General features: G+C 43.5%; 1 protein-coding gene across 4 annotated transcripts; it reads left to right on the top strand.

Annotated features, from left to right (window-relative positions):
* Positions 1-7,483: 7,483 nt before the first annotated feature.
* On the top strand, positions 7,484-20,967 carry TMEM106A (transmembrane protein 106A). 4 transcript variants are annotated; one of them, XM_061588420.1, is made up of 9 exons: positions 7,562-7,788; positions 8,057-8,185; positions 14,526-14,768; positions 15,208-15,271; positions 15,410-15,569; positions 16,933-17,073; positions 17,167-17,210; positions 19,051-19,104; positions 20,018-20,967. In XM_061588420.1, exons 3-9 carry the CDS (start codon positions 14,546-14,548, stop codon positions 20,121-20,123), a joined length of 792 nt encoding a protein of 263 aa, XP_061444404.1. In that variant the 5' UTR covers positions 7,562-7,788; positions 8,057-8,185; positions 14,526-14,545; the 3' UTR covers positions 20,124-20,967. The 4 variants fall into 4 exon arrangements, with proteins under 4 accessions (XP_061444405.1, XP_061444404.1, XP_061444406.1 ...); XM_061588421.1 differs by lacking the exon at positions 8,057-8,185 and having other exon boundaries at positions 7,484-7,788; XM_061588422.1 differs by lacking the exons at positions 7,562-7,788; positions 8,057-8,185 and adding an exon at positions 9,030-9,076.
* Positions 20,968-22,491: the final 1,524 nt, after the last annotated feature.

The following is a 22,491-nucleotide window of genomic DNA, read 5'->3' as shown; positions in this document are numbered from 1 at the left end:
ATTGCCAACTCCTTCTTTCCCAAAGATTTCTGGCCATAAATCAAAATCACGCCCAACTCTTGCATTGAAATCGCCCAGGAGGATAATTTTGTCCTCCTTAGGTATCTCTGATAAGATGGTGTCCAGCTGGGTATAAAAATTTTCCTTGATGTCTTCATCAGCATCTAATGTTGGTGCATAAGCACTTACAATAGTTGCCTGCTGGTTTTTGGCAAGTTTTAATTGGAGAGTTGAGAGTTGTTCATTAATGCCAGTAGGAACTTCTGACAAGAGCTTCACAAGATCATTTTGAATAGCAAAGCCTACTCCATGTATTCGTCGTTCTTGTTCAGGCAGTCCTTTCCAGAAGAAGGTGTAACCACCTTTTTCTTCCTTCAATTGTCCCTCTCCTGCTCTTCGAGTTTCTTGGAGTGCTGCTATGTCAATACCAAAACATCTCAACTCCCTCACAATGATGGCAGTCCTGCGTTCACTATCTGTATTGTCCAGCAATGTCCGTATATTCCACGTTCCAAAGTTCATTTGTCTTTTGCGACTGCTAAGTGGTGACCCCACTGGACGCGGTAATCCAGTCAGGGAGAGAGATGAGGCAGACTATATTTAGGGCACCTTTTCTAGTACCTTCCCCATAAGGGGTGAGCAGAGTGGATCCTGAATAGGAATGCTCAGTCATGGATACAGCTGCCCAACAACTCAACTGCCTCGGTCCTTGAGCCAGGACTACTGAGTCTGTATCCACTGCCCATGTGCCGGTCCATGACTAGCGGCTTCCAGATTTCACAGTCCTGCCCCCATTGCCATCCGCCGATCGCCATGGGACTTTTGGTTTGGTTTGGTTGGAAGACGCCTGTGCGTGAATTTGCTTTATGTGGGGAGATTGGTGCACGACGATCAACACACAATCTTGATAGAAAAAGGCTTTGATCCAATGGCATGGATACCACGTTGATTGGAAGTCTTTTATCTGCTGCAGCCTTCATCCGCCTTCACAGCCGTTGTAACATACACATTGTTATCCTCTGCTTGTTCTGCCGTTGAGGACTTTCTTTGATCGTTCTTTGTCTGGTTCCTCTCCCTTGACCTTACCACCATGGATGACACCACTGGGAGTACATGACTCCCGACGGCATCGCTCACAGGGTTCATTGGAACACGCAAGCCCACTCACCACTGCAAGGTGACGATCCATACACATATTCATACAGGACAGGGTCCTCTACAAGATGGCATTGGTTCCAACCCAGGTCAGAGCTTTTTGTTCAGTTATAGCTCAGACAAGTTCATTTATCATTTCTGATTTTAGAGTGATTTGAACTGTATTTAATTATGCATTTTATAACTTTTGTGATCCACCCAAAACGTTTTAGTTAACTGCAGGGAATAAATCTAAACAACACCAACAACATTAATTTATGTATCAGAAGAATAGCCAAAATCTATAGGAAACATTATAAGAAACTTGGATGCCCATTCCAAATTATGCCCATTCCAAATTATGCCCATTCCAAATTATGATTTGGGGCACCACGAATCATAGTTCCACACATCAGGGATACTGTCTTCTATTAGATGCCATCCATGCATAGTTTAGAGTCTCATCTATGAAATTACATCTTTATGCTTCTTGAGTGAATCGTTGTCTGGTGTACCGCCCACCTTGCTGCCCAATGGCTTCCTTAACTGAGCTGACGGAAGTGGTCTCGGAGGTATTGTTGAGATCCCCCAGACTATTAGTACTGGGGGATGTCAACATTCATGCCGAGGCTACTTTGTCTGGGGCGGCTCAGGACTTCATGGACTCCATGACAACCATGGGGCTGTCTCAATATGTTAATGGCCCAACACATATATCGGGGCATACACTCGACCTTATTTTTGTTACTGGACATAGGGATAGTGATCTGGATGTGGGGAGTTTTACATCTCTCCCTTTGTCATGGACAGATCACTGCTTGCTGAAGTTTAGACTTTCAGTGACCTTTTTCCTCCGCAAGGGTGGGGGACCTATTAAATTGGTCCGCCCCCGGAGACTAATGAATCCTGAAGGTTTTCAAAGGGCTCTGGGGGATTTTCCGGCTGATAGGACTGGTGCTCCTGTCGAGGCCCTGGCTAATCTGTGGAATGCGGAGATGGCCCGGGCTGTCGACGCGATCGCTCCTGCATGCCCTCTCCTTTGCAGAGCTCGTTCAGCTCCTTGGTATACTCCAGAGTTGAGAGCGATGAAGCAAGATAGGAGGTGGCTTGAGCGGAGATGGAGACGAACTCCTGATGAATGCAACTATACGCTGGTTTGTGCTTTCACCAAGCGGTATGTAGGAGCGGTGAGGGCAGGGAAAAAGAACACTTTGCCGCCACTATTAAGGCATCTCTCTCCCGTCCAGCGGAGCTGTTTAGAGTCGTCCGAGGGCTACTCCATCTAGGCCTGCAGGACACTGTAGATACTTCGGTGGCCCGCTGCAATGAGTTTGCTGAGCACTTCCAGCATAAGTTCTTACGCATCCGTCGGGACCTAGACTCTCATTTTATAGCAGTTAACCCTAGTGAGGTGTCTGGAGCACAGTCTTATCATGTTTTGTTGAATGAGTTTCAGTCGGTTCAGTTCGAGGACGTGGACAAGGTGCTTGGACAGGTACGTGCAACCACCTCGGTACTAGATCCTTGCCCCTCTTGGCTAATAAAAACTGGCAAGGAGGGAACAGTTGGCTGGGCCAAGGAAGTAATAAATGCCTCCTTGCGAGAGGGAGTGGTCCCCGGTTGTCTGAAAGAGGCAGCAGTGAGACCACTCCTGAAAAAGCCTTCCCTGGGCCCAGAGGATTTCAGCAGCTACAGACCAGTGGCGAACGTTCCTTTCCTGGGCAAGATCTTGGAACGAGTGGTTGCTGTCCAGCTCCAGGCGCTATTGGATGAAACCGATTATCTAGATCCATTTCAATTGGGTTTCAGGCCTGGTTTTGGCACTGAGACGGCCTTGGTCGCCCTGTTTGATGACCTATGCCGGGAGAGAGACAGAGGGAGTGTAACTCTGTTGATTCTCCTTGATCTCTCAGCAGCTTTTGATACCATCGACCATGGTATCCTTCTGGAGAGGCTTGCGGAGTTGGGAGTTGGAGGCACTGCATGGCAGTGGTTCCGCTCCTACTTGGCGGGCCGTCTCCAGAAGCTAGTGCTTGGGGAACATTGCTCGACACCGTGGGTACTCCAATGTGGGGTTCCGCAGGGTTCAGTTTTGTCTCCCATGCTTTTTAACATCTATATGAAGCCGTTGGGTGCGGTCATCAGGAGTTTTGGAGTGCGTTGTCACCAGTACGCTGATGACACGCAGCTCTACTTCTCCTTTTCATCTTCTTCAGGTGAGGCGGTCAATGTGCTGAACCGTTGCCTGGACGCGACAATGGACTGGATGAGAACTAACAAACTGAGACTCAATCCTGATAAGACTGAGATGCTATTGGTGGATGGTTTCTCCAATCAGATGGTGGATACATATCCTGTCCTGGATGGGGTTACACTCCCCCTAAAGGAACAGGTTCGTAGTCTGGGAGTCGTTCTAGACTCTTCCCTGTCACTTGAGGCTCATGTACCCTCGGTGGCATGGAATGCGTTCTACCAACTTCGATTGGTAGCCCAGCTACGTCCCTACCTGAGTAAGGAGGATCTTACATCAGTAGTACATGCTCTGGTCACCTCACGTTTGGATTACTGTAATGCGCTCTACGTAGGGCTACCTCTGAAGACGGTTCGGAAGCTACAGCTGGTGCAAAATGCGGCGGCCAGACTGCTAACAAGAACGAAGCGATCTGACCATATAACACCTGTTTTGGCCCGCTTGCACTGGCTTCCAATACACTTCCGGGCCAAATTCAAAGTGTTGGTATTAACCTATAAAGCCTTATACGGCGCGGGACCTCGATATCTGTCGGAACACCTCTCCCGTTATGAACCGGCTCGTGCACTACGGTCTGCTACGAAGGCCCTCCTCCGGGTCCCGAGTCATAGGGAGGCCCGGAGGGTGGTGACAAGATCAAGGGCCTTCTCAGTGGTGGCCCCCGAACTATGGAATAGTCTCCCCGAGGAGGTCCACTTGGCGCCAACACTATCATCCTTTCGGCGCCAAGTTAAAACCTTTCTCTTCTCCGAGGCATTTTAATTCTTTTTTGTTAATGATTGTAATGTTTGTAATTTGATTTTAGCTTATGCAGTTTTTAGATTGTGAAATTTGATTTTAGATTGTGATGTTTTTGTACTATATTGTATTTTATTGTATTTATGTTCACCGCCCAGAGAGCTATTGCTAGTTGGGCGGTATATAAGTTTTAAAAATAAATAAATAAAAAATCCGGCCAAGTTTCCATCTGCCATGGCACCAGATAACATAGAGTCATACTGTGAGAAGAATTGTTGTGCATTTGATTTATTACATCTCTAAATAAATTACTACACATATATATTATATTTCTCCAACAGGTAAGAACCAAGTATACAAATGAACATATAAACAAGTGCAGACTTAATTTAAAAAACAAATAAGAAAGTCACATTTATCAGAACTGGTAAAATGGTAAAAAAAATTTGCTTAGAAATATATTAGAATATTTTTGTAGTTTACAAAATCAACACCATTTCACATGGGCTGGAATTAAACAATTTCACCCATTCGAAATAATCTCCTGGTTTTCAAACATCTCTGAAATAGTAGTAGATTTAGAAGAGGACCTTCTAAACTGCACATTGCACATCATCGTTATTGTTTGGTCCTTTATAGCCTCATTGCTACAATATGACTTGGAGTACTATTTTTCTTTGTGAAGTCTTGGAACAACTCATTTGTTGCACAAACATCTCCACATTTGCCCAGGGTGGCTAAAAAGTGATACCCCCCCCAAGTCTTTTAAAAACATCTTAAAAACAAAAGATCTTTACAAAATCAAATACAAAACATTGAAAAACACCTTTCGAAAATTACAAAACATTGTTGAAAACATCTTGAATATAATTCCAATACAGATGCACACTGGGACAAGGTCTCTCCTTAAAAGGGTTGTTGAAAGATGGGATTTTCTTATGTTTAATTTTTGTATCGGTCTACCCTCTTACTCACCTTGTTACAGCTCAAATATTATTATTTTAAAAAGCCATTGGTATTGGCGACAGAAGGAAACATGGCAGGTTAAACAACAATGATTTCTTGAAGATGTAATTTCATAATTGACACTCAAAAGCATTCATGGATGGCATCTCAGAGAAGACACTCTTCCAGGTGCAATGTAGTATGTTTTATGGTGCCCCAAACCATCTTTTGTGATGGGCACCTCATTTCCTTATTCTTTTCCTGTACATATTTGCTATATTTTCTAATACATATATGGCCTTGTCTGTGCCATACAGATACAAGAAATTCTGAATTGGGTGGGAACCCTCTCCAGAATGCATGGGTATATGACCTGCAGTGCCCAAAGCATGTTTGATGGTGGAATCCCACAGTTCCTTTTGTATTTTCTACATAGCTTGATTATTGTTGTTGTGCATAGATGCCGATACCTGTTCCGTATGACCACAAACCATGCCAGGCAGGATGCAGTGGCATCTCGTCGAGGACACTATTCACTTTGCTCAAGTGAATGATTTTTCATAGCCCACAGAAGATTTTGTAGTGGTCACCACAATTTATTTATTTATTTATTTATTTATTTATTTATAGAATTTATTAGTTGCCCATCTGGCTGGCTGTCCAGCCACTCTGGGCGACATACAACATAGGCATATAATACCTAGACATTGAAAATCTAAAAACAATGAAGATAAAATCTAGCCCACCCCAAAAGCCTGCCTGAAGAGCCCGGTCTTCAAGGCCCAGCAGAAGCTCATCATAGAAGGGACATGGCGGAGATCATTTGGGAGGGAGTTCCACAGGGTGGGGGCCACAATTGAAAAAGCCCTCTCTCTCGTTCTCACCAGTTTGGCTGTTTTGACTGATGGGATGGAGAGAAGGTCTTTTGAGGCTGATCTTGTTGGGCGGCATAGCTGATGTTGCTGGAGGCGCTCCTTTAGATAGACTGGGCCGAAACCGTATAGGGTTTTAAAGGTCAAAACTAACACCTTGAATTGGGCCTGGTAAGCAACTGGTAACCAGTGCAGCTCTTTTAGCACTGGAGTGATATGATCTCGCCAGCAGCTGCCTTTAATCAGGCGCGCCGCCGCGTTCTGTACCAGTTTTGCCATATTTACTCTTCATTATTTTAGCTGGGAAAGACATGCATGTCATAGAGTACACCATCTTTTTTCCTGGGGTATATGATTTATTTTTTCCTGTATGTTTTTTTCTGCTTTGGTTTTGGATAGATGCCCTCCCATGTGCCCTGCGTCCAGCAGAAGCTCTGGGCCAGGTGGGATGCAATGGCATCTCATAGGGGACACCCTCCCCTTTCCTGGAGCAGTTTTGGGGGCGTGTACCCCCAGTTACTTATTTTTTCCTGTATATTTTTGTCTGCTTTGGTTTTGGATAGATGCCCTCCCATGTGCCCTGTGCCCAGCAGAAGCTCTGGGCCAGGCGGGATGCAGTGGTATCTCGTAGGGGACACCCTCCCCTTCCCTGGGGTATATGATTTGTCCTGGCCCAGAGCAGTTTTGGGGGCGTGTACCCCCAGTTACTTTTTTCCTGTATGTTTTTTTCTGCTTTGGTTTTGGACAGATGCCCTCTCACGTGCCCTGCGCCCAGCAGAAGCTCTGGGCCAGGCGGGACGCAGTGGCGTCTCGTAGGGGACATCCTCCCCTTTCCTGGGGTATATGATTTGTCCTGGCCCAGAGCAGATTTTGGGGTGTGTACCCCCAGTTACTTATTTTTTATGATTTTATGACATCATTATGTATTTATGATAATATCGGAATCCTGATTATTTTGATTGTATAAATTTATTGTCAGTTTTGACGGGGAGAGTCTCTTGATTACAGCGATATATAATACAGGGTACCCCATTATTTATTTTGGGGTTCAGGGGCATTTTAAATTTGGCTTGACGTTGCTGTAGCTGTCAACTTTTCTTCTTTGTTAGTGACTGAAATTTCACACAGATAAGGAACTGGGAACTAGGAACCAACTTCAGCGTCGTGTTTTGAACCCTGAAAAAGACTTGAGAAGGAGCCGGTGAGAGGATCCCTTTTCTCTGCATCAGCTAATCAAAATGCAGCGTGAAAGCTTTCCGGGGTGGCGGGTGCTGCGGCGGCGTCTTTCCCGCCCGTGGATCACTGGCATTTAGAGGGACCCGCCTATTCTGTGCACCCTTTTGGGGAGAGGAGTAAGCCGCTGGATTTAGTGGGATTTACTTTCGAGCAAGTACACAGAGGCTCGGGCTACTGTAAGGCTCCAAGCCCGCGGCCACGCTGACTCGGGAGTAAATCTCAGGGAACTCCTGAACTCCCACTGGCGTGGCTTAATGTTGCTGAGTAAACATGCTTTAGGGGGCGCGGGGCTTCTGGACAGTTTTCAGCACGAGGAGCCCTTTTCTCGCTCTTTCTCGCTCTCACTCAAGCATCGATAAAACAGATTTAAACAGAGGTGTTGTGAGATAAGCCAAAATCTCAACAGAGATAAAACAGTAACATATTACTGAAGCATCGTTGAGAGGAAAGTCCACTTTTATGAAGCGGACTGAAAAACATGCCCGCTCACTTGCAGGAAGGCAAGTGGCCGCTGGGGGCGGAGCTCATTGTTCCCACCTCTAGCTGGAGAGAGGAGGGAGAAGCGCCATCAGCCTTCGGTTTCGGTTCTGCTTCGTGTCGGCCCCCCGGCGGGTGAGTCCTCTAGATGCAGCCTCCTCTCCCTTCAGGTGGGATGCGGTGAGCCGGTTCCCCTTCGGCTTCCTCTCTAAGGAGCTATATAATGTGACACCATCTCCACCACCTCGCTGGAAGCCCCATCAAAGGAGGAACGCCCCTTTCCCCGCCTTGCAGCGGGTGGCTTTATTTCCATGTTCTACTTTCTCCTGGTTTTGATGTAACTGTTCTCTTATTTCCTGTTTCTGACGTATTCGCTACTTCCATTTTCTGTCGCTCCTTTTAGGATGACAAATGAACTCTGAAATTGCCTGCCTGGCCGTTGTGGATCTTCAAAAAGGATCCCTCTCTCATGCCACACCCAACGCCCCTCCCCATCGTTCTGGGGCAACTGGGGTGATAATATTCAACACAGGTAGGCTAACTAGGGGAACGCATGTATCTTGCCCTGGGGTGGTTTGTACCTTGCGCTCTCTTGGAAAGAGAGAGGAAGAATACCTTTTGGTAGCAAAGTATTTATTTTACAAAATGATCAGGTTGAGTACATAAGAAACAAACAGGTAGCTGGTCTTAAAGAATACTTAAACTTTTCTTTAGATTGCAATGTGGTAATCCATCCTTCTGCTGTGAGTGGAGCTTTTGACCCTGGCTACACCACTACAATCCCAAAGACAGTTTTGGCCCCCATTAGGGATGGAGTAGAATATTCCCACTCTTCGTGTGCATTCACAGCTGTTAGCAACACTGGACTTTTTTTTTAATCTGTAGCGAGAATTACACAATTATTTACATAGTGATTTTTGTAATCTGCTGCTGCTGTATATATTATATAAATAAGTAACTAGCAGAACACAATTTATAGCAAATAGGAACTGGCAGCCCATTTAACAAATTGAAAAACAGAATGGAATCAGATAGTAAACCCCATTCCTAGCCCTATACAACAACCCACACACACCAGCTACTTCTGCCTCATTTCCCAGTGCACTTCTAACTTGGTCAACTCAGCTTTTCTGCCCATATTTATCTTTTTTTGGTATACACCTTCCTGAATAGGATTGCCAACTGATCAGACTGGCCTGCTCTTAGACCTTTACAGCAGCATAAATCTAGATTCTAGGGAAATCAGCAGGTAAAGCTTTTAACAACCTGAGGACTAAATGTTATCACCTGCTAATACCTGTATGGTAATCTGATTGTTAAAAGCCAAGCGGTAGAAGCTGGCTGCAAAATGGGCAGCCCTATTCCCAAGCACATACTGCTTTCAGGTCTCATCCTGTCAGGAATGTGTGAGCTGTATTTCTAGGTGACTGACTATCCAGTTTGTATATATGTTGGCCTAAGGGAGCTTTTGAAAAGGACAGCATGGCCAATTAGACCATAACCAAAGGGGAAAGCCTCCTTTGCTTGCCTCTTTTAAAAGAGCTAACCTGTTTCTCTTTTGCTGTGGTCATTTTATAAAAAGAGAGATGTTGGGGCTCATTGTTCACCAGGAACTCCTATTCTAAGCCCAGACACACAGTGCTTGTTCTGGCTGCCAAGGGAGCCCCCAATCCCTGCTCTCAGCTGGGTTGAGATATGAGAAACCATACCGCTTTAAACTAGATTAGGCCAGCAGCACAAGTTTGAAATCAGGCAAAAGACACTCTTCTTAATTATGACATGTTGTGAGTTATAGCTCAAATTTGGGTTTTTTTCAATTCAGTAAAGGAAGAGGTGAAGGAAGGAAGCATAGGTCAGTTAGATTCTCAAGTAGAGCCTTACCTTGTCCTGACTCCAAGGAAGCTCTAACTCGTATTATAATTGACACTAGTGTGTGACCATCCCGTTTGCTTTGAATTATGTTTGATTAGCAGAAGTTAAAATTTGATTAACAATTTAATATCTGAATTTTTAAGAGCTCTGAAAGATAAATCTTGTTAATTTTAAAGTCAAAACAATCTTCTTTCACTTAGCCCAAAGGTCAGTACTTAACTTGAATTTGAATCGATTTATTGCTTAGCCGTAGGCCATCGCATATCAAACATCACATATAAAATTTGAACAATAAAACCAATGCATTTAAAAGTGCAAATATATAACAAAACAATTACAATAAAATTACAGTTAAAAATCTAAAACCTACTAGTTAATCTATTACAATAAACAATACTTAACTTGGTTTCCCCATATTGTAGTTGTTATATGCCTTCAAGTCAATTACGACTTATGGCGATCCTATGAATCGGTGACCTCCAATAGCATCTGTCGTGAACCACCCTGTTCAGATCTTGTAAGTTCAGGTCTGTGGCTTCCTTTATGGAATCAATCCATCTTTTCTTTGGTCTTCCTCTTTTTCTATCCCCTTCTGTTTTCCTATCATTTTTGTCTTTTCTAGTGAATCATGTCTTCTCATGATGTGTCCAAAGTGTGATAACCTCAGTTTCATCATTTTAGCTTCTAATGATAGTTCTGGTTTAATTTGTTCTAACACCCAATTATTTGTCTTTTTTGCAGTCCATGGTATGAGTAAAGCTCTCCTCCAACACCGCATTTCAAATGAGTTTATTTTTGTCTTATCTGCTTTTTTCACTGTCCAACTTTCACATCCATACATAGAGATCGGGAATACCATGGTCTGAATGATCCTGACTTTAGTGTTCAGTGATACATCTTTGTATTTGAGGACCTTTTCTAGTTCTCTCATAGCTGACTCCCCAGTCCCAGCCTTCTTCTGATTTCTTGACTGTTGTCTCCATTTTGGTTAATGACTGTGCCAAAGTATTGATAGGTTCAATGTGCTCATTGTCAACTTTAAAGTTACATAAATCTGTTGTCATTACTTTAGTCTTCTTGAAATTCAGGTGTAGTCCTGCTTTTGTGCTTTCCTATAACTTTCATCCGCATTTGTTTCAAATTATTATTGGTTTCTGCTAGTAGTATGGTATCGTCTACATATCTTAAAATATTGATATTTCTCCCTCCAATTTTCACACCTCCTTCATCTTGGTCCAATCCCACTTTCCGTATGATATATTCTGAGTATAGATTAAACAGGGTGATACACGCCTGTCTCAAAGCCTTTCCGATTGAGAACCAATCAGTTTCTCCATATTCTGTCCTTACAGTAGCCTCTTGTCCAGACTATAGGTTGTGCATCAGGACAATCACATGCTGTGGCACCCCAAGCATTCCACAGTTTTTCATGATCTACACAATCAAAGGTTTTGCTGTAATCTATAAAGCACAGGGTGATTTCCTTCTGAAATTCCTTGGTCCCTTCCATTATCCAACATATGTTTGCGATATGATCTATGGTGCCTCTTCCCTTTCTAAATCCAGCTTGGACGTCTGGCATTTCTCGCTCCATATACGGCAAGAGCCTTTGTTGTAGAATCTTGAGCATTACTTTATTTGCATGGGATATTAAGGCAATAGTTTGATAATCACTGCATTCCCTGGGACCCCCTTTCTTTGGAATTGGGATGTATATTGAACACTTCCAGTTTGTGGGGCATTGTTTAGTTTTCCATATTTGTTGACAAATTTTTGTCAAAATTTGTACAGATTCAGTCTCAGTAGCTTGTAGCAACTGTGTTGGTATGCCATCTGTTCCTGGTGATTTGTTTCTTCCAAATATTTTAAGAGCAGCTTTGATCTCACATTCTAACATTTCTGGTTCTTCATCATACGGTTCCTCCATGAATAAATCAGTTATCCTTGCATCTCTTGTATAGAATTCTTAACTATATTGCTTCCATCTTCCTTTTATTTCATCTCGGTCATTCAGTGTGTTCTCCTGTTGATTATTCAACATCCCTACTCTTGGTTTAAATTTCCCTTTAATCTCTCTAATCTTTTGGAATGGGGCTCTTGTTCTGCCCTTTTTGTTGTCCTCTTCTATTTCTGTACAATAACTATTGTTATTCCCCATATAGTAGCTTCTATAATTGGGGGTGTTTATTAAATATTTGAATCGGTAGGGTAGAAACTGGTTTTTGCAGGTAAATTTGAGTTTGAAGGAGAACTTGCTCTGTTTCCTTTCTCTATCATATACACCTCCTAATTTCCTTGAGCACAGGTGAAAATGCCCAAATTGTTACCCTCCCCAAGCAAAAATTGGTGATTCCTGTCTTAAGTGTAGGTGAGAGTTCAGTAGTATTGTTTGAAATCCACTGATGAGTTCCCCTTTCACTCGTCTTCCCCACTCTCCACCCCATTTTCCTTTCACTCTCCCCCACTCTCAGTCAGTTGCAATCTGCCTCTCCTAAGTATGATGCATGGCATTTAAAAGACTTCCTTAAAGGAAATGTGAACGTCTGGCACCGGTTGGTGCCTATTCTGTGGGAACTTCTGGAAGTCTGCTAGTGTTACCCTTGGATGCTTGACCTGAGTAGGGACTTTGGGGGGTGATCCACTGCTAGCTCCTGGCTTCCCATCTGTCAGGTAAGAATTGTACCCACCTCAAGCTCCTTCCAAGAAGTTACCTTGAGAGTCATTTGCACAACCGCTGAAAGAACCCAGCTTTTTTTTAAAAAAAAAAAACAGTTTTAAAGCCATATATGATAGCCCAATAATCAAAATATAACGTCCTTGTGATGTTCCTATATTAATGTATATATGGTAAGTGTTGTTGTTTTAGAAGATACAACTTCGCTTTCACAGATGAAAGTGAGAGAACAATATCTTATGACTGATTATTTCTAAAATGCCTGAAACAATGAGGCACTGTACAGAACATAAAAGAATAGATGGAGTGAAAGAGGAGGGGGAGTGAATGGGCAGTAGAATGCGAGATGATTGGCTGAGTGTTTAAAATGGCTGAATGTATAAAAGGAAGAGTGAGAGTGGAATCGAGGGGGGAGAAGAGAACTGAGTGGGTTGGTTGATGGGGTTTAGAGAGTTGTTTGCCAGGAGGGAGGTGGAGTTCGGATTAGTATTGAGTAAAACCATATGCTTATGTGCCTTAAGAAGAAATCTTGTTAATCTTGTTAGCTTTGTTATCTGTAATAAATACTTAATTTGGTTTACCAAAGGCCTGATCCTTGGCTGGGGTTTCACAGACCAGAAGGGAGGGTAAGGTAATGACCAAGGCTGAAGGGGAACTGTAACAAATGGTGGCAGCGGTGAAGAGAATAACAATACCAGTATTCAGAGTCTCTGGGAATACTAGTATTGGGATGTTACTGGTGGTTGCCTAGCAGGGGGATCTGTTGAGATCTGTGCTAGAGCGGGGAGAGAAACCATGAGAGAGAGCGGTCCAGACTGGTGGAGTCCCTGGTGGTGCCTAGAGACAGGCAGTAACCACGAGCAGGTAGGAACCTGACAGGGAGAGCCAGGGAAGGATGCATCACAGTCCTCTAATTGCAAACTCAGGTTGCAACTGCTGACAGAACTTGGCCTAAATACTGAGAAACAAGAAGGAATCAACATGCTTTGGAGAACCTCAAGATTTGGGGAGGGGGAACAAGATGGGGAAAAACAGCCTCAGTGAGGACTGAGTGTGCTTAGTAGCCACAAAATGTTAACTGTCAGTAGAAGAAAGACAGAAAATTAGGGTAGTTGGGGAAGAAGTGGAATACTCTGCTTGATCTCCTTATGGTTTATAGTTTTTTAGAGGAAGTTATGGCACCCTGAATAGCAACAATCCTGTTGGGGGATGGTGATACACTGCAACATTTTGTTGCAGGTCTCACTTGTAAAGCAACTTATAGCGAAAAAATCAAAAAACAAAAATGAACTGATTTGAGTTAGGAGACTGAATGGGGGAACAGATTGAGCAGATGATGAAAGTGAGAGAACAATATCTTATGACTGATTATTTCTAAAATGCCTGAAACAATGAGGCACTGTACAGAACATAAAAGAATAGATGCAGGCTCTCTCCTCCTAGGCTTACAGTCTAAATCTGCGGGACAAACAATAGCTTTTGAGAGAGTTGAAGGTGGTTTGAGGGAGGCTTCACTTTGATCCCACTGTCACACCTGGTCAAATAAATTTTGCCAAGTTTTTGAAACAACACAAAAACATGCCTTTGGGACTTTCCTCAGCCACACCCCCTACTAGCCCTGCTTCTCACCCTCCTTAAGTGTTTTTCCATCCTGTGCGTGGGGGAGGGCTGGCTATGAGCCTACTTTACATTGGTAAAATGTACATTCGTTGCTCCATGCACTTTTTCCTTTGGCTCCACCTGACACTGGCATATGACCCCTGTAAGCTTACCTAGAAAGAGTGTGGCACTTGGATTGTAAAAGGTTCCCCATTCCTACTTTATACCATGAGTAGTGGTCTGCTTCAAGCTGCCTTCAGCCCTCTGAAACATCTGGCTTGAACCTACCAGGCTGGGCATATGAGAATAAATGAGCTGAAGGAGATGAGTCTGAATATGACAGAGGGAAGTGTTTAACATCAGTTTAAACATAGTAACCAAAAGAGCCAAACATGTCTGAAATTGGGGATAGAGTACATGTGGTTCTCCTGATGTTGCTGGACCACAACCCCCATCATCCATGACCATGGACCATGCTGGCTGGGGCTTATGAAAGCTGGAATCTAACAACACTTGAAAGACTACGGGTTCCTCATCCCTGATGTAAATCATTCCAATGGTAGGGAATCACAAGAGTAAAGGGTGTTGCTGGAGAATGTAACCCTGTGGTACCTGTGTCTTCCAAGTATACCTGCGCCCTGGAATCTCTTTTAAGAAATTAACTCCTGCTTTTTTGGATCCAGGAGGCCCTTCTGGTTTGTTTCAGTTTCTTTGTTTCTCTCACCAGTGAGACAGCATCTGTGAGCAATGGAAAAAGTCCTCAAATGGTTGAGAAACCTTTGCTCCAAGAAAGAGAGAGAAGGCCAATCAGTGTTGCAGAAAAGTTCAAGTGGTGAGGATGAAGCATCCTACTATGGCAGTATCAATGGAGGAGATGCTGCGGAGGTGTCCTGTGCTCCTTGTGCTGGTGTTGCCAACCGGGGCTCTGTCACTTGTCCGACTTGCCAGGGTACTGGGAGGATCCCCCGAGGTAAGTTTCACCTCCAGCCCTTGTGTTGCCCAGGCTCTTCTCTCTGTCTGAAGCTCATGTAAGAAGTGCTCTGCTGGATCAGACCAAGAGTCCATCTAGTTCAGTATCCTGTTTCCCTGAGAGACCAACCAGATCTGAGAAGCCCACAAGTAGGTCTTGAAGGCACCTTCTTATATAACTAGCTGATCCAGACATAATTATAAAATAGCTGCTTTAAAAAACAAACAGATAAATGTGCTTAGAAGCTCGGCTATGTCCTCTTTAAGATGGGAGTAGCCAGAGCTACACATCATGTTCTGCATAGAGATGTACTATATTATTAATTGGGCTGTGTCTCTGCTCCCCTGCTCTGAGCTAATACATTCCTGTGGGTTGTCCAGGTCTTTCCTTAATATAACCAATCTCCCTCCCTCCCTCTCCCCCCTCCCCCACATTCCAGAGCAAGAACAGCAGCTAGTGGCCCTCATTCCATATGGAGACCAGCGGCTGAAGCCCAGGCGAACGTAAGTTCTGTGTTGGTTATGTTCCCTCCTGTTCTTCCTGCTAACTTGTTCCTAACTCTGCTGCCAACTCAGCTATTTGACACTGATGCTATGTGGAGGTTCTGCTATTGCTAATCTGCCTGCAATCTCTCTTTGCAGGAAGCTGTATGTATCTCTCACAGTGGCCATTTGCCTGCTGATGACAAGCCTCATGATGTATTTCCTGTTTCCACGCTCCATTGCGGTACTCCCCTCTGGACTCAATGCCTCCTCCATCTCCTTTAACAATTCTACTTACAGCATCACTCTTAATATGACTGTGAGTTCCTCGGTGATGGGGAGACAGGGACTGGATCACATTCATGTCATGAATCTCTCTTAATTTTCTTCTTGAGATTGTAAATGATTGCTATAATGTATTATTGCTATTGCTTTTTTAAAAGGCTAAATATAATTACTGGACTCCAAGCTGCCTCGAAGATGCATATTCATGAATTAGAGGGGTTTCCAGATCAGAAACAGCAACTTAGCTATAACTGCTCAGTGTCCAGGGGAAAGCTTTATGACTATGAAAAGAGGCATCCTTTATCATAGCACATGTCCAGAGGCTGAGCTTTGACATTCAAAATAGGCTGTGGGACTGAACTTTGGCTCAAATGTAAGGCTTTATCTGTGGCAGCAGGTCATTAAAGGATCTCAGTGTAAACAAGATTAGGAAGAATTATGACTGCTTTTTGTCTTGCCTCTATTCTCAGGTTGCCATGTGCAAATGCGCAGAGGAGCACACCATATAAACATGGGCAGAACCAAGCAATAGGTCACAAGTAAACACATGTAACAGCATGCCATAGGCAAACACATTTTCATCTTTGTTTATACCAGCCTTCACCAACCTTTGCTGGCTGGGGCTGATGGGAGTTATAGTCCAAAACAACTGGAGGGCATCAGGTTGGTGAAGGCTGGCTTATACAAAGAGAGTGAAGTTAATTAGACCAGAAGCTATTTCTGATCTAGTCTTGTCAGTCCCCTCATTGACTTGTGGTGGACCTAAAGAAAGCACTAGAGTAGGTAAAAACTTCCTACCACCCATTAAACTGTCAGTCAATCATCCCTCAGAGTTGTGCAGATGCCAAAGCTACCCAAGCTGGATGAGGGCCACAGTAACACTTAGCAGAAATTGTCCATTGGTTTACATAGCCCAATATCAAAGACCTGTGCCAGTTCCATATTCTGTACGGAGCCTTGCACTTTGGTAGAGCTGGCTCCTATGGGTTGGCCTCAATGAGCTGGGGAGATCATATTAGCTGGGTCAACTGATCTTCAGCGTCTTCCTTTTCAATATGCCCAAGATCCTTTATGCAACCACTATGAAAACCTTCATCCATACCTTAATCATATTTCATCCAGTCTCTCTCTCTCTTCTTGGGCCTTTATTCCTGCAGTATTCTCCCCCTGCTCCTGTCTTGTTTAGATTGCTGTCTAATGTACAGATTGTAAGCTCTTCTGGACAGGACCCACGTATTTCCCATCCCATGTTTTGTATGGCATCTTACACTCAATTAGGACAGCAGCAGCATGGAGGGGAGGGCTATTATGGGTAAGTGTTCAGTAGCTGACACACATGCACCATGGTGCCAGTTTATTATCTCATCTCACGTCATGCTTACTGCTTGTCTTTCTAGAATACACTGAATGTGACAAACAACAACTTTTACACTGTGCATGTGGCTCAACTTGCTATTGAAGTCTTGCACAAGGCACTGGTAATTGGGAAAAACACTGTGATGACACAGCTGGACATCAGACCCTTGAATGGTGCTCAGGTGAGGACATGTAAGAGTATGGTAAAGTGTTTGCAACACAGAAGCTGTGGCTGAATACTGCGCATTAATTCACTCTTTCTGATTGATTTGTAGATATTTTACAGCGTCTCCAGCACAATCTTGGATAATAACACTTAGTAAGTATGTATGTGAGAGCTATTCCTGCACTTCGAAGATGCTAATTCTTTCTAAAGTAATGCTGTCAAATGAATGGAGGTTTTATGTGTGGGGGGGTTGTAATTACTGTGTCTGGCTTTTAATCAAGTGTGGCTGACTAATTTACATGATGCCTTTTTGTTGTTGTTGTACTGCCTTCGAGTCGATTCCAACTTATGGCGACCCTATGAATAGGGTTTTCATGAGGCTCAGAGGCAGTGACTGGCCCAAGGTCACCCAGTGAGCTTCATGGCTATGTGGGGATTTGAACCCTGGTCTCCCAGGTCAAAGTCCAACACCTTAACCATTACACCACACTGGCCTTTTAAAATAATCCTTAAATGAAAGGCATACGTTTTAAAGTATACAACAACTTCCAATGTAATAAAAGTCTCAATCCTAGAAGGAAAGATCATGGTATTTTTTTCTTGACTGAATTTTGTCATATGAAGTATCCCCATTACAGTAATACAGCACAGCCAAAATGACTTCAAATATAAATCAGTTCAAGGCCCATTAGTATTTTATTTATTTATTTATGCGATTTATCGCCCATCTGACTGGAGACCCAGCCACTCTGAGCGATGTACAAAGTAAAGGTATATAAACATCACAACATCAAAAAAACAAGCAATAAAACTAAAACAACCAGGTAAAAGCTACTACAGTAAGGTTCAATAAGGCTTCTAGCCTGTATAGTCCAAAAGGTGCATCATTTGCGAAACTGAAAGCGGCAACTGCTTCAAGATCCAGGTGGATTAAAGTTGTTTGAGTTAAACTGAATAGTGTCTGCTTTGGTTGCATGGGGGGCTAAGTTTGTTTTTACTGTTAGAAGTAAAACCATTATGTGTTCACCTTGAATTGCAAATTATCTGTTAGATTTGCATACAAAACTGGAAGGCAGTCATCTTTTAAGGGGTGTATTGTTCATCAGAGAGCCGTGCTTAAGAGGATGCCAGCCCACAAGTCCCAAACCCTGAGATTTTGCTTATCAGACTTGCTGATTGATATTAAAGCTGGACAGGGCAATCCAGTGATCTTGACATGCCAGATGGCTACATCATCAGGCCTACTATAGCCATGATTCTATGCTCAGCCAGAAGCAGAGTCAACTGCACAATAGCCGCCCTTGGTTGTTGATCAGATTTCAGATTAATTAAGCTGCAGTAGATACCACCACCCCAATGTGGTGGTGAATGTAACAGAAGTCCAAGGAGGAGGTTGCGTGACAGTGGGGGAAATGGAATGCTGGGGAAAATTAGTTGGTTAGCAGTGAGGACAGAGGCACAATGAGGTAAGGGGAGACCTTGTATATTTATAAGAGAGTTAGGATACTTGTTAGAGAAGCTAGGTCAGATTCACTAAGACAGGACTACTGGGTGTATTCCTTAATTAAAACAAATATTCATGCTTCAGAGCCAGAGTTGTGAAGTGGATGGAGTGGCCGAGGGACTGACTTTTAGTGACAGCCCAGAGACAGGCCCTTGTGAGGGACCTGGAGAACCTTACAATTAAGTTACCTTATACCAAATCCATCTAGTCTAGTACTGATTGGCAGCAGGTCTCCTGTCTCAGGTAGAGGTCTTTCCACTACTGCTTCCTAAGATCAGTTTAACTGGAGATGCTGAGGACTGAATCTGTAAATTTCTGCATGCAGAACGGGTGCTCTGTCACTGAGCTATAGGCCTGCTGAACTTGTGACTGCTGATGTGGAGTATACCAGCTTCATACACAAAAGATGGAAATGCTCATCGCCATTCAATTCAAAATATAAAGAGGTGGCATGATGCTTAAAAATAGCCTTCTTCCCTTCTCTTTCAGCAACATTTGCACATGGTCCAGAATCAAAGTTCACAATGTTCTCCTGCACATACAGTAAGTGTCATTTTCTTGGCAATACATTTGATTTGTTTGTGCTGTCCCTGTCCCAGCCAGCTTCTCTGCTCCATCCCCAGCATGTTCATCCAGTGAAGAACATAAGTTTGCCCATGACAGTCCCCTCTAGTTTTGCCCCCCTCCCCTTTGTTTGGCCTTTTCTTCCTGCCACCACTCCAATCATGAAATTCTGTTAAGCTCCCCTTTCTCCCTCTCAGTCCCAAGACCATGTCACCCCTCTCCAGAACTCCCTGCTTCCAGTCACTCTTCTGCTCCTTGGCACCTTCTGTCCCTCTCCCACACACACACTTCAGTATCACCTTGTGTAAACCTATTTGCTCCACTCCAGCTCTTTGCTCATTTTAAAATATTTATACCATGCCTCTCAACGCCAAAGTGAAACAAAATAGCTCTTAACAAATGTGCCAAAATGCCAAACGAGAGGGGACCAAGCAGGCCTGCCAGATTATTTCTTTGTTCTTCTGTTTACTCCTGGTGCCTGGAGCTACCCCAGCTTTCCTTCCTCAAAGCTGACTACTTTGGCAAATACTTCTTTCCAGGACAAACCTTGTTTGCTCCTCAGTTGCCACTTGGCTCTCCCCTTTAACATCCTTACTGCGCATTGTCTGTCTCTTGCATCTGACTCTCCATCTCTTCCTTGCTCATCCAGTGTAGAGCAAGGGCTGAAACCACTTCTGTATTCTGTACACAGTGCTGAGCCTGATCCCTCAACTCAAACGAAGCTGTGGTTGGAAGGAAGGAGAGATTGTGATGGTGGGGTGAGGAGGGAGGGCCTTGTGTGACTTTGCTGGGCTGTGCCAGGTTGGGAACTAGACATAGGGAAGGCATGATGGCTATAGTTGTGGGGTCACAAATGCAAGCATTTTAAGGTCTTCTTTTTCTCCCTCTCCAGGGGTACCCTGACTTGCTCTTATCTGGCTCACACAGAGCAGTTGTCCTTTGAAAACTACCAATATGTGGACTGCAGAGATAATGTCATGCTCCCTGGGATGTCATGATTCCACTTTTCCCCATAGCTGCCATGAACTGCTGGAGGAGGTCCTGTTTGCTTCATCTTCTGCTCTCTTCAATGGAATCGCAGCAGCAGCATTTTCATCCCGCCTGTGGACTGTAGGGTCAGCAAGGGAGGGGCATTTTCAGCTTTGATTTAGTATTACCAGTTGTGCACAAAAACAAGAAAGGCAGCTGTGGCAGAACATTCCTCTCATTAAGGAAAAGATCTGGAGATGTTTGACAACTTGTGTCTTGAGAGACCAGTAGACAACTATGGAAGAGAGACTACCATGTTGAAGCTTTGGGATTCTGTAATGGAATTTGCATAATCTTGGGCTGTGTGGATCCAACTCTGTCTGCTCAGATTGCATTTATCTTCTATAAATATTTTCTGGAAGTCGCTGGCCTAGAAGAATGAACCTTGTCAAGTGTGGGTTTTATTGGAGGACTGGAGTTGTCCTTTGAGATCTCCTTACTTGTTCAAAATGATCCTCCCCTGCTTGAGCAGCAGGGAAGAACTTTGGACTTTGCACTCTTTACTTGCACAGGCAAACACTGTTTCTAAATGAGGTTGTGTATTTACTCCTCTCTTTGCACTAGTCTCCTCTCCGACCATGAGATCAGCCCTTTGCAATTGAGGCAACAGGGAGGAAGGAGAAGAATGCACAGTACTGAAGAGGTTTTCGAAGTCACAAATCTCCACGTTTAAATGCCGTCTTTCCAAATGTACTCCTTTCTTTTGGGGCGGAATTGGAAAAAGAATAAAGTCATGTTTCTCTTTCTTCATCAGTCTAGGCAATTCTCAAAAACTGTTCTCCAAAATAAATAGTTTCATAAAGAAAGAAATAAGTTTCATGCATTGTTATCGGAGATGATGTGTGTGTGGGCTTACACACTGTAACAGAAATTTTTTTAGCTACATGTGTGCTGTGCTGCCTGGTAGCCCAATGGGAACTATTGCACAAAAGAACTTTGTAGATGAGGAAGATGCTTGGTAACTGGGGGGGGAGACAGATTTTCTACTCTGAGGCTGTGTACATAGCAGGATGTTAATGTACACGTGGGTTGAGATCTGATTTTTCTATGTGCATTTTTGTCCACGAGTACTTTCCATTTAAATTTACATGTTTCCTGTCCATGCTAGTTGGCGATGCATAATGGGATGTATTCGTGTTGTGTGGTGTTATCCCCTCCCCCTTAGTACTTCCATACCCTCCATAAGTTCTGGAAACTTGAGGTCTTTTGTAGGCATCTGTACAGGTAATTGTTTACCTGTGCATGCACACTTTTTAAAAAATGTTTTGTCTGTGCAATTGCTCAATAACGTTTCTACCAAAGCCAAAGTTTCAACCATGTTTCACAGTGAGCAAAATGGCCAATCTTTTATTATTTTTGAAATACAAGTTTTTCAATCTACTAGATTTGTACAAAACAGCCGTTTTTTAAAAAAATGTCCATCACACCCAGCCCCATCAGGTAGAGAACCAGGCCAAAGAATGGCCGGATAGGTGGAGGTATGTGTGCCTCCAGTTTGCAGAGCCTCCCTCCCATCACAGAAAGGTGCAGTGTGCCTCAAAACATAACTACATGTCACACACAAGACAATACAGGGAGAGAGATTTGAAGAGTGAGCCAGTGTTTTTTTTTCTTTTTCTTTCCCACCTTCTGTACCTGCAAGAGCAATTTTTATATACGTTTTTATTTTTAATACAGCTCTTTTCAAAAGAGCAGTTCTATCCAAAAGATTTAAAAAAAAAAAAAAAGATTACTGCAAATGTGTCTTCAGCAACAGATGAAAATTGGCACTCTGCATCCTTTCCATTAGGCTGTTGGAAACAAAATGTCTAGGGATGGCTCAAGCGGTGAGCAAATGGAAGTACAGAGGTGGTGATAGAACATACTCAGTGAAAATGTCACCACACATGCAAAAAACACTGGCCCACATAATGTGTTGCTGTATGTTCACACTTGGGTAGCATGTGATATGTTGGATTTTTTCTGTTATGGAGTTATCCACAGATTGGTAAAATCCAGATGGGGGGAAAGTGCAGGCTACTACTTGAATGAGGACAATGTCATGTGGACAATGTGAAAAAATCCACACATGGGATGCAATGAATCCACTTAAAACTGCTGTGTGTACACACCCTAAAGTGTCTTCCACACTAACCATTTTCGGTGGCACTGCTTTTATTTGTTTACTTTCTTTTTACAGAGAATCCGGTGTTGCTTTAAAATGGCGACAATGCAGTATTGTCCTCCCATGAATTTTCAGCCGTGATTTGTGACAAATTCTGTTTATTTGATTGCAACACTATCCTATGTCAACTGGCAAAGATATATTGAAACTTTTTTGGGTACCTACAGCTTTAA

Source organism: Rhineura floridana, chromosome 11 (genome assembly GCF_030035675.1).
Source record: "Rhineura floridana isolate rRhiFlo1 chromosome 11, rRhiFlo1.hap2, whole genome shotgun sequence".
Taxonomy (NCBI): domain Eukaryota; kingdom Metazoa; phylum Chordata; class Lepidosauria; order Squamata; family Rhineuridae; genus Rhineura; species Rhineura floridana.
The sequence above is the reverse complement of the archived record's forward strand: the minus strand, read 5'-3'. Positions and strand labels throughout refer to the sequence as shown.

Coding starts and splice junctions, on each gene's coding strand:
- TMEM106A (XM_061588421.1), top strand. CDS start 14,546: ATGGAAAAAGTCCTCAAATGGTTGAGAAACCTTTGCTCCAAGAAAGAG. Junction 17,074..17,166: donor GACCCTTGAATGGTGCTCAG/GTGAGGACATGT, acceptor ATTGATTTGTAG/ATATTTTACAGCGTCTCCAG. Junction 19,105..20,017: donor AATGTTCTCCTGCACATACA/GTAAGTGTCATT, acceptor CTCCCTCTCCAG/GGGTACCCTGACTTGCTCTT.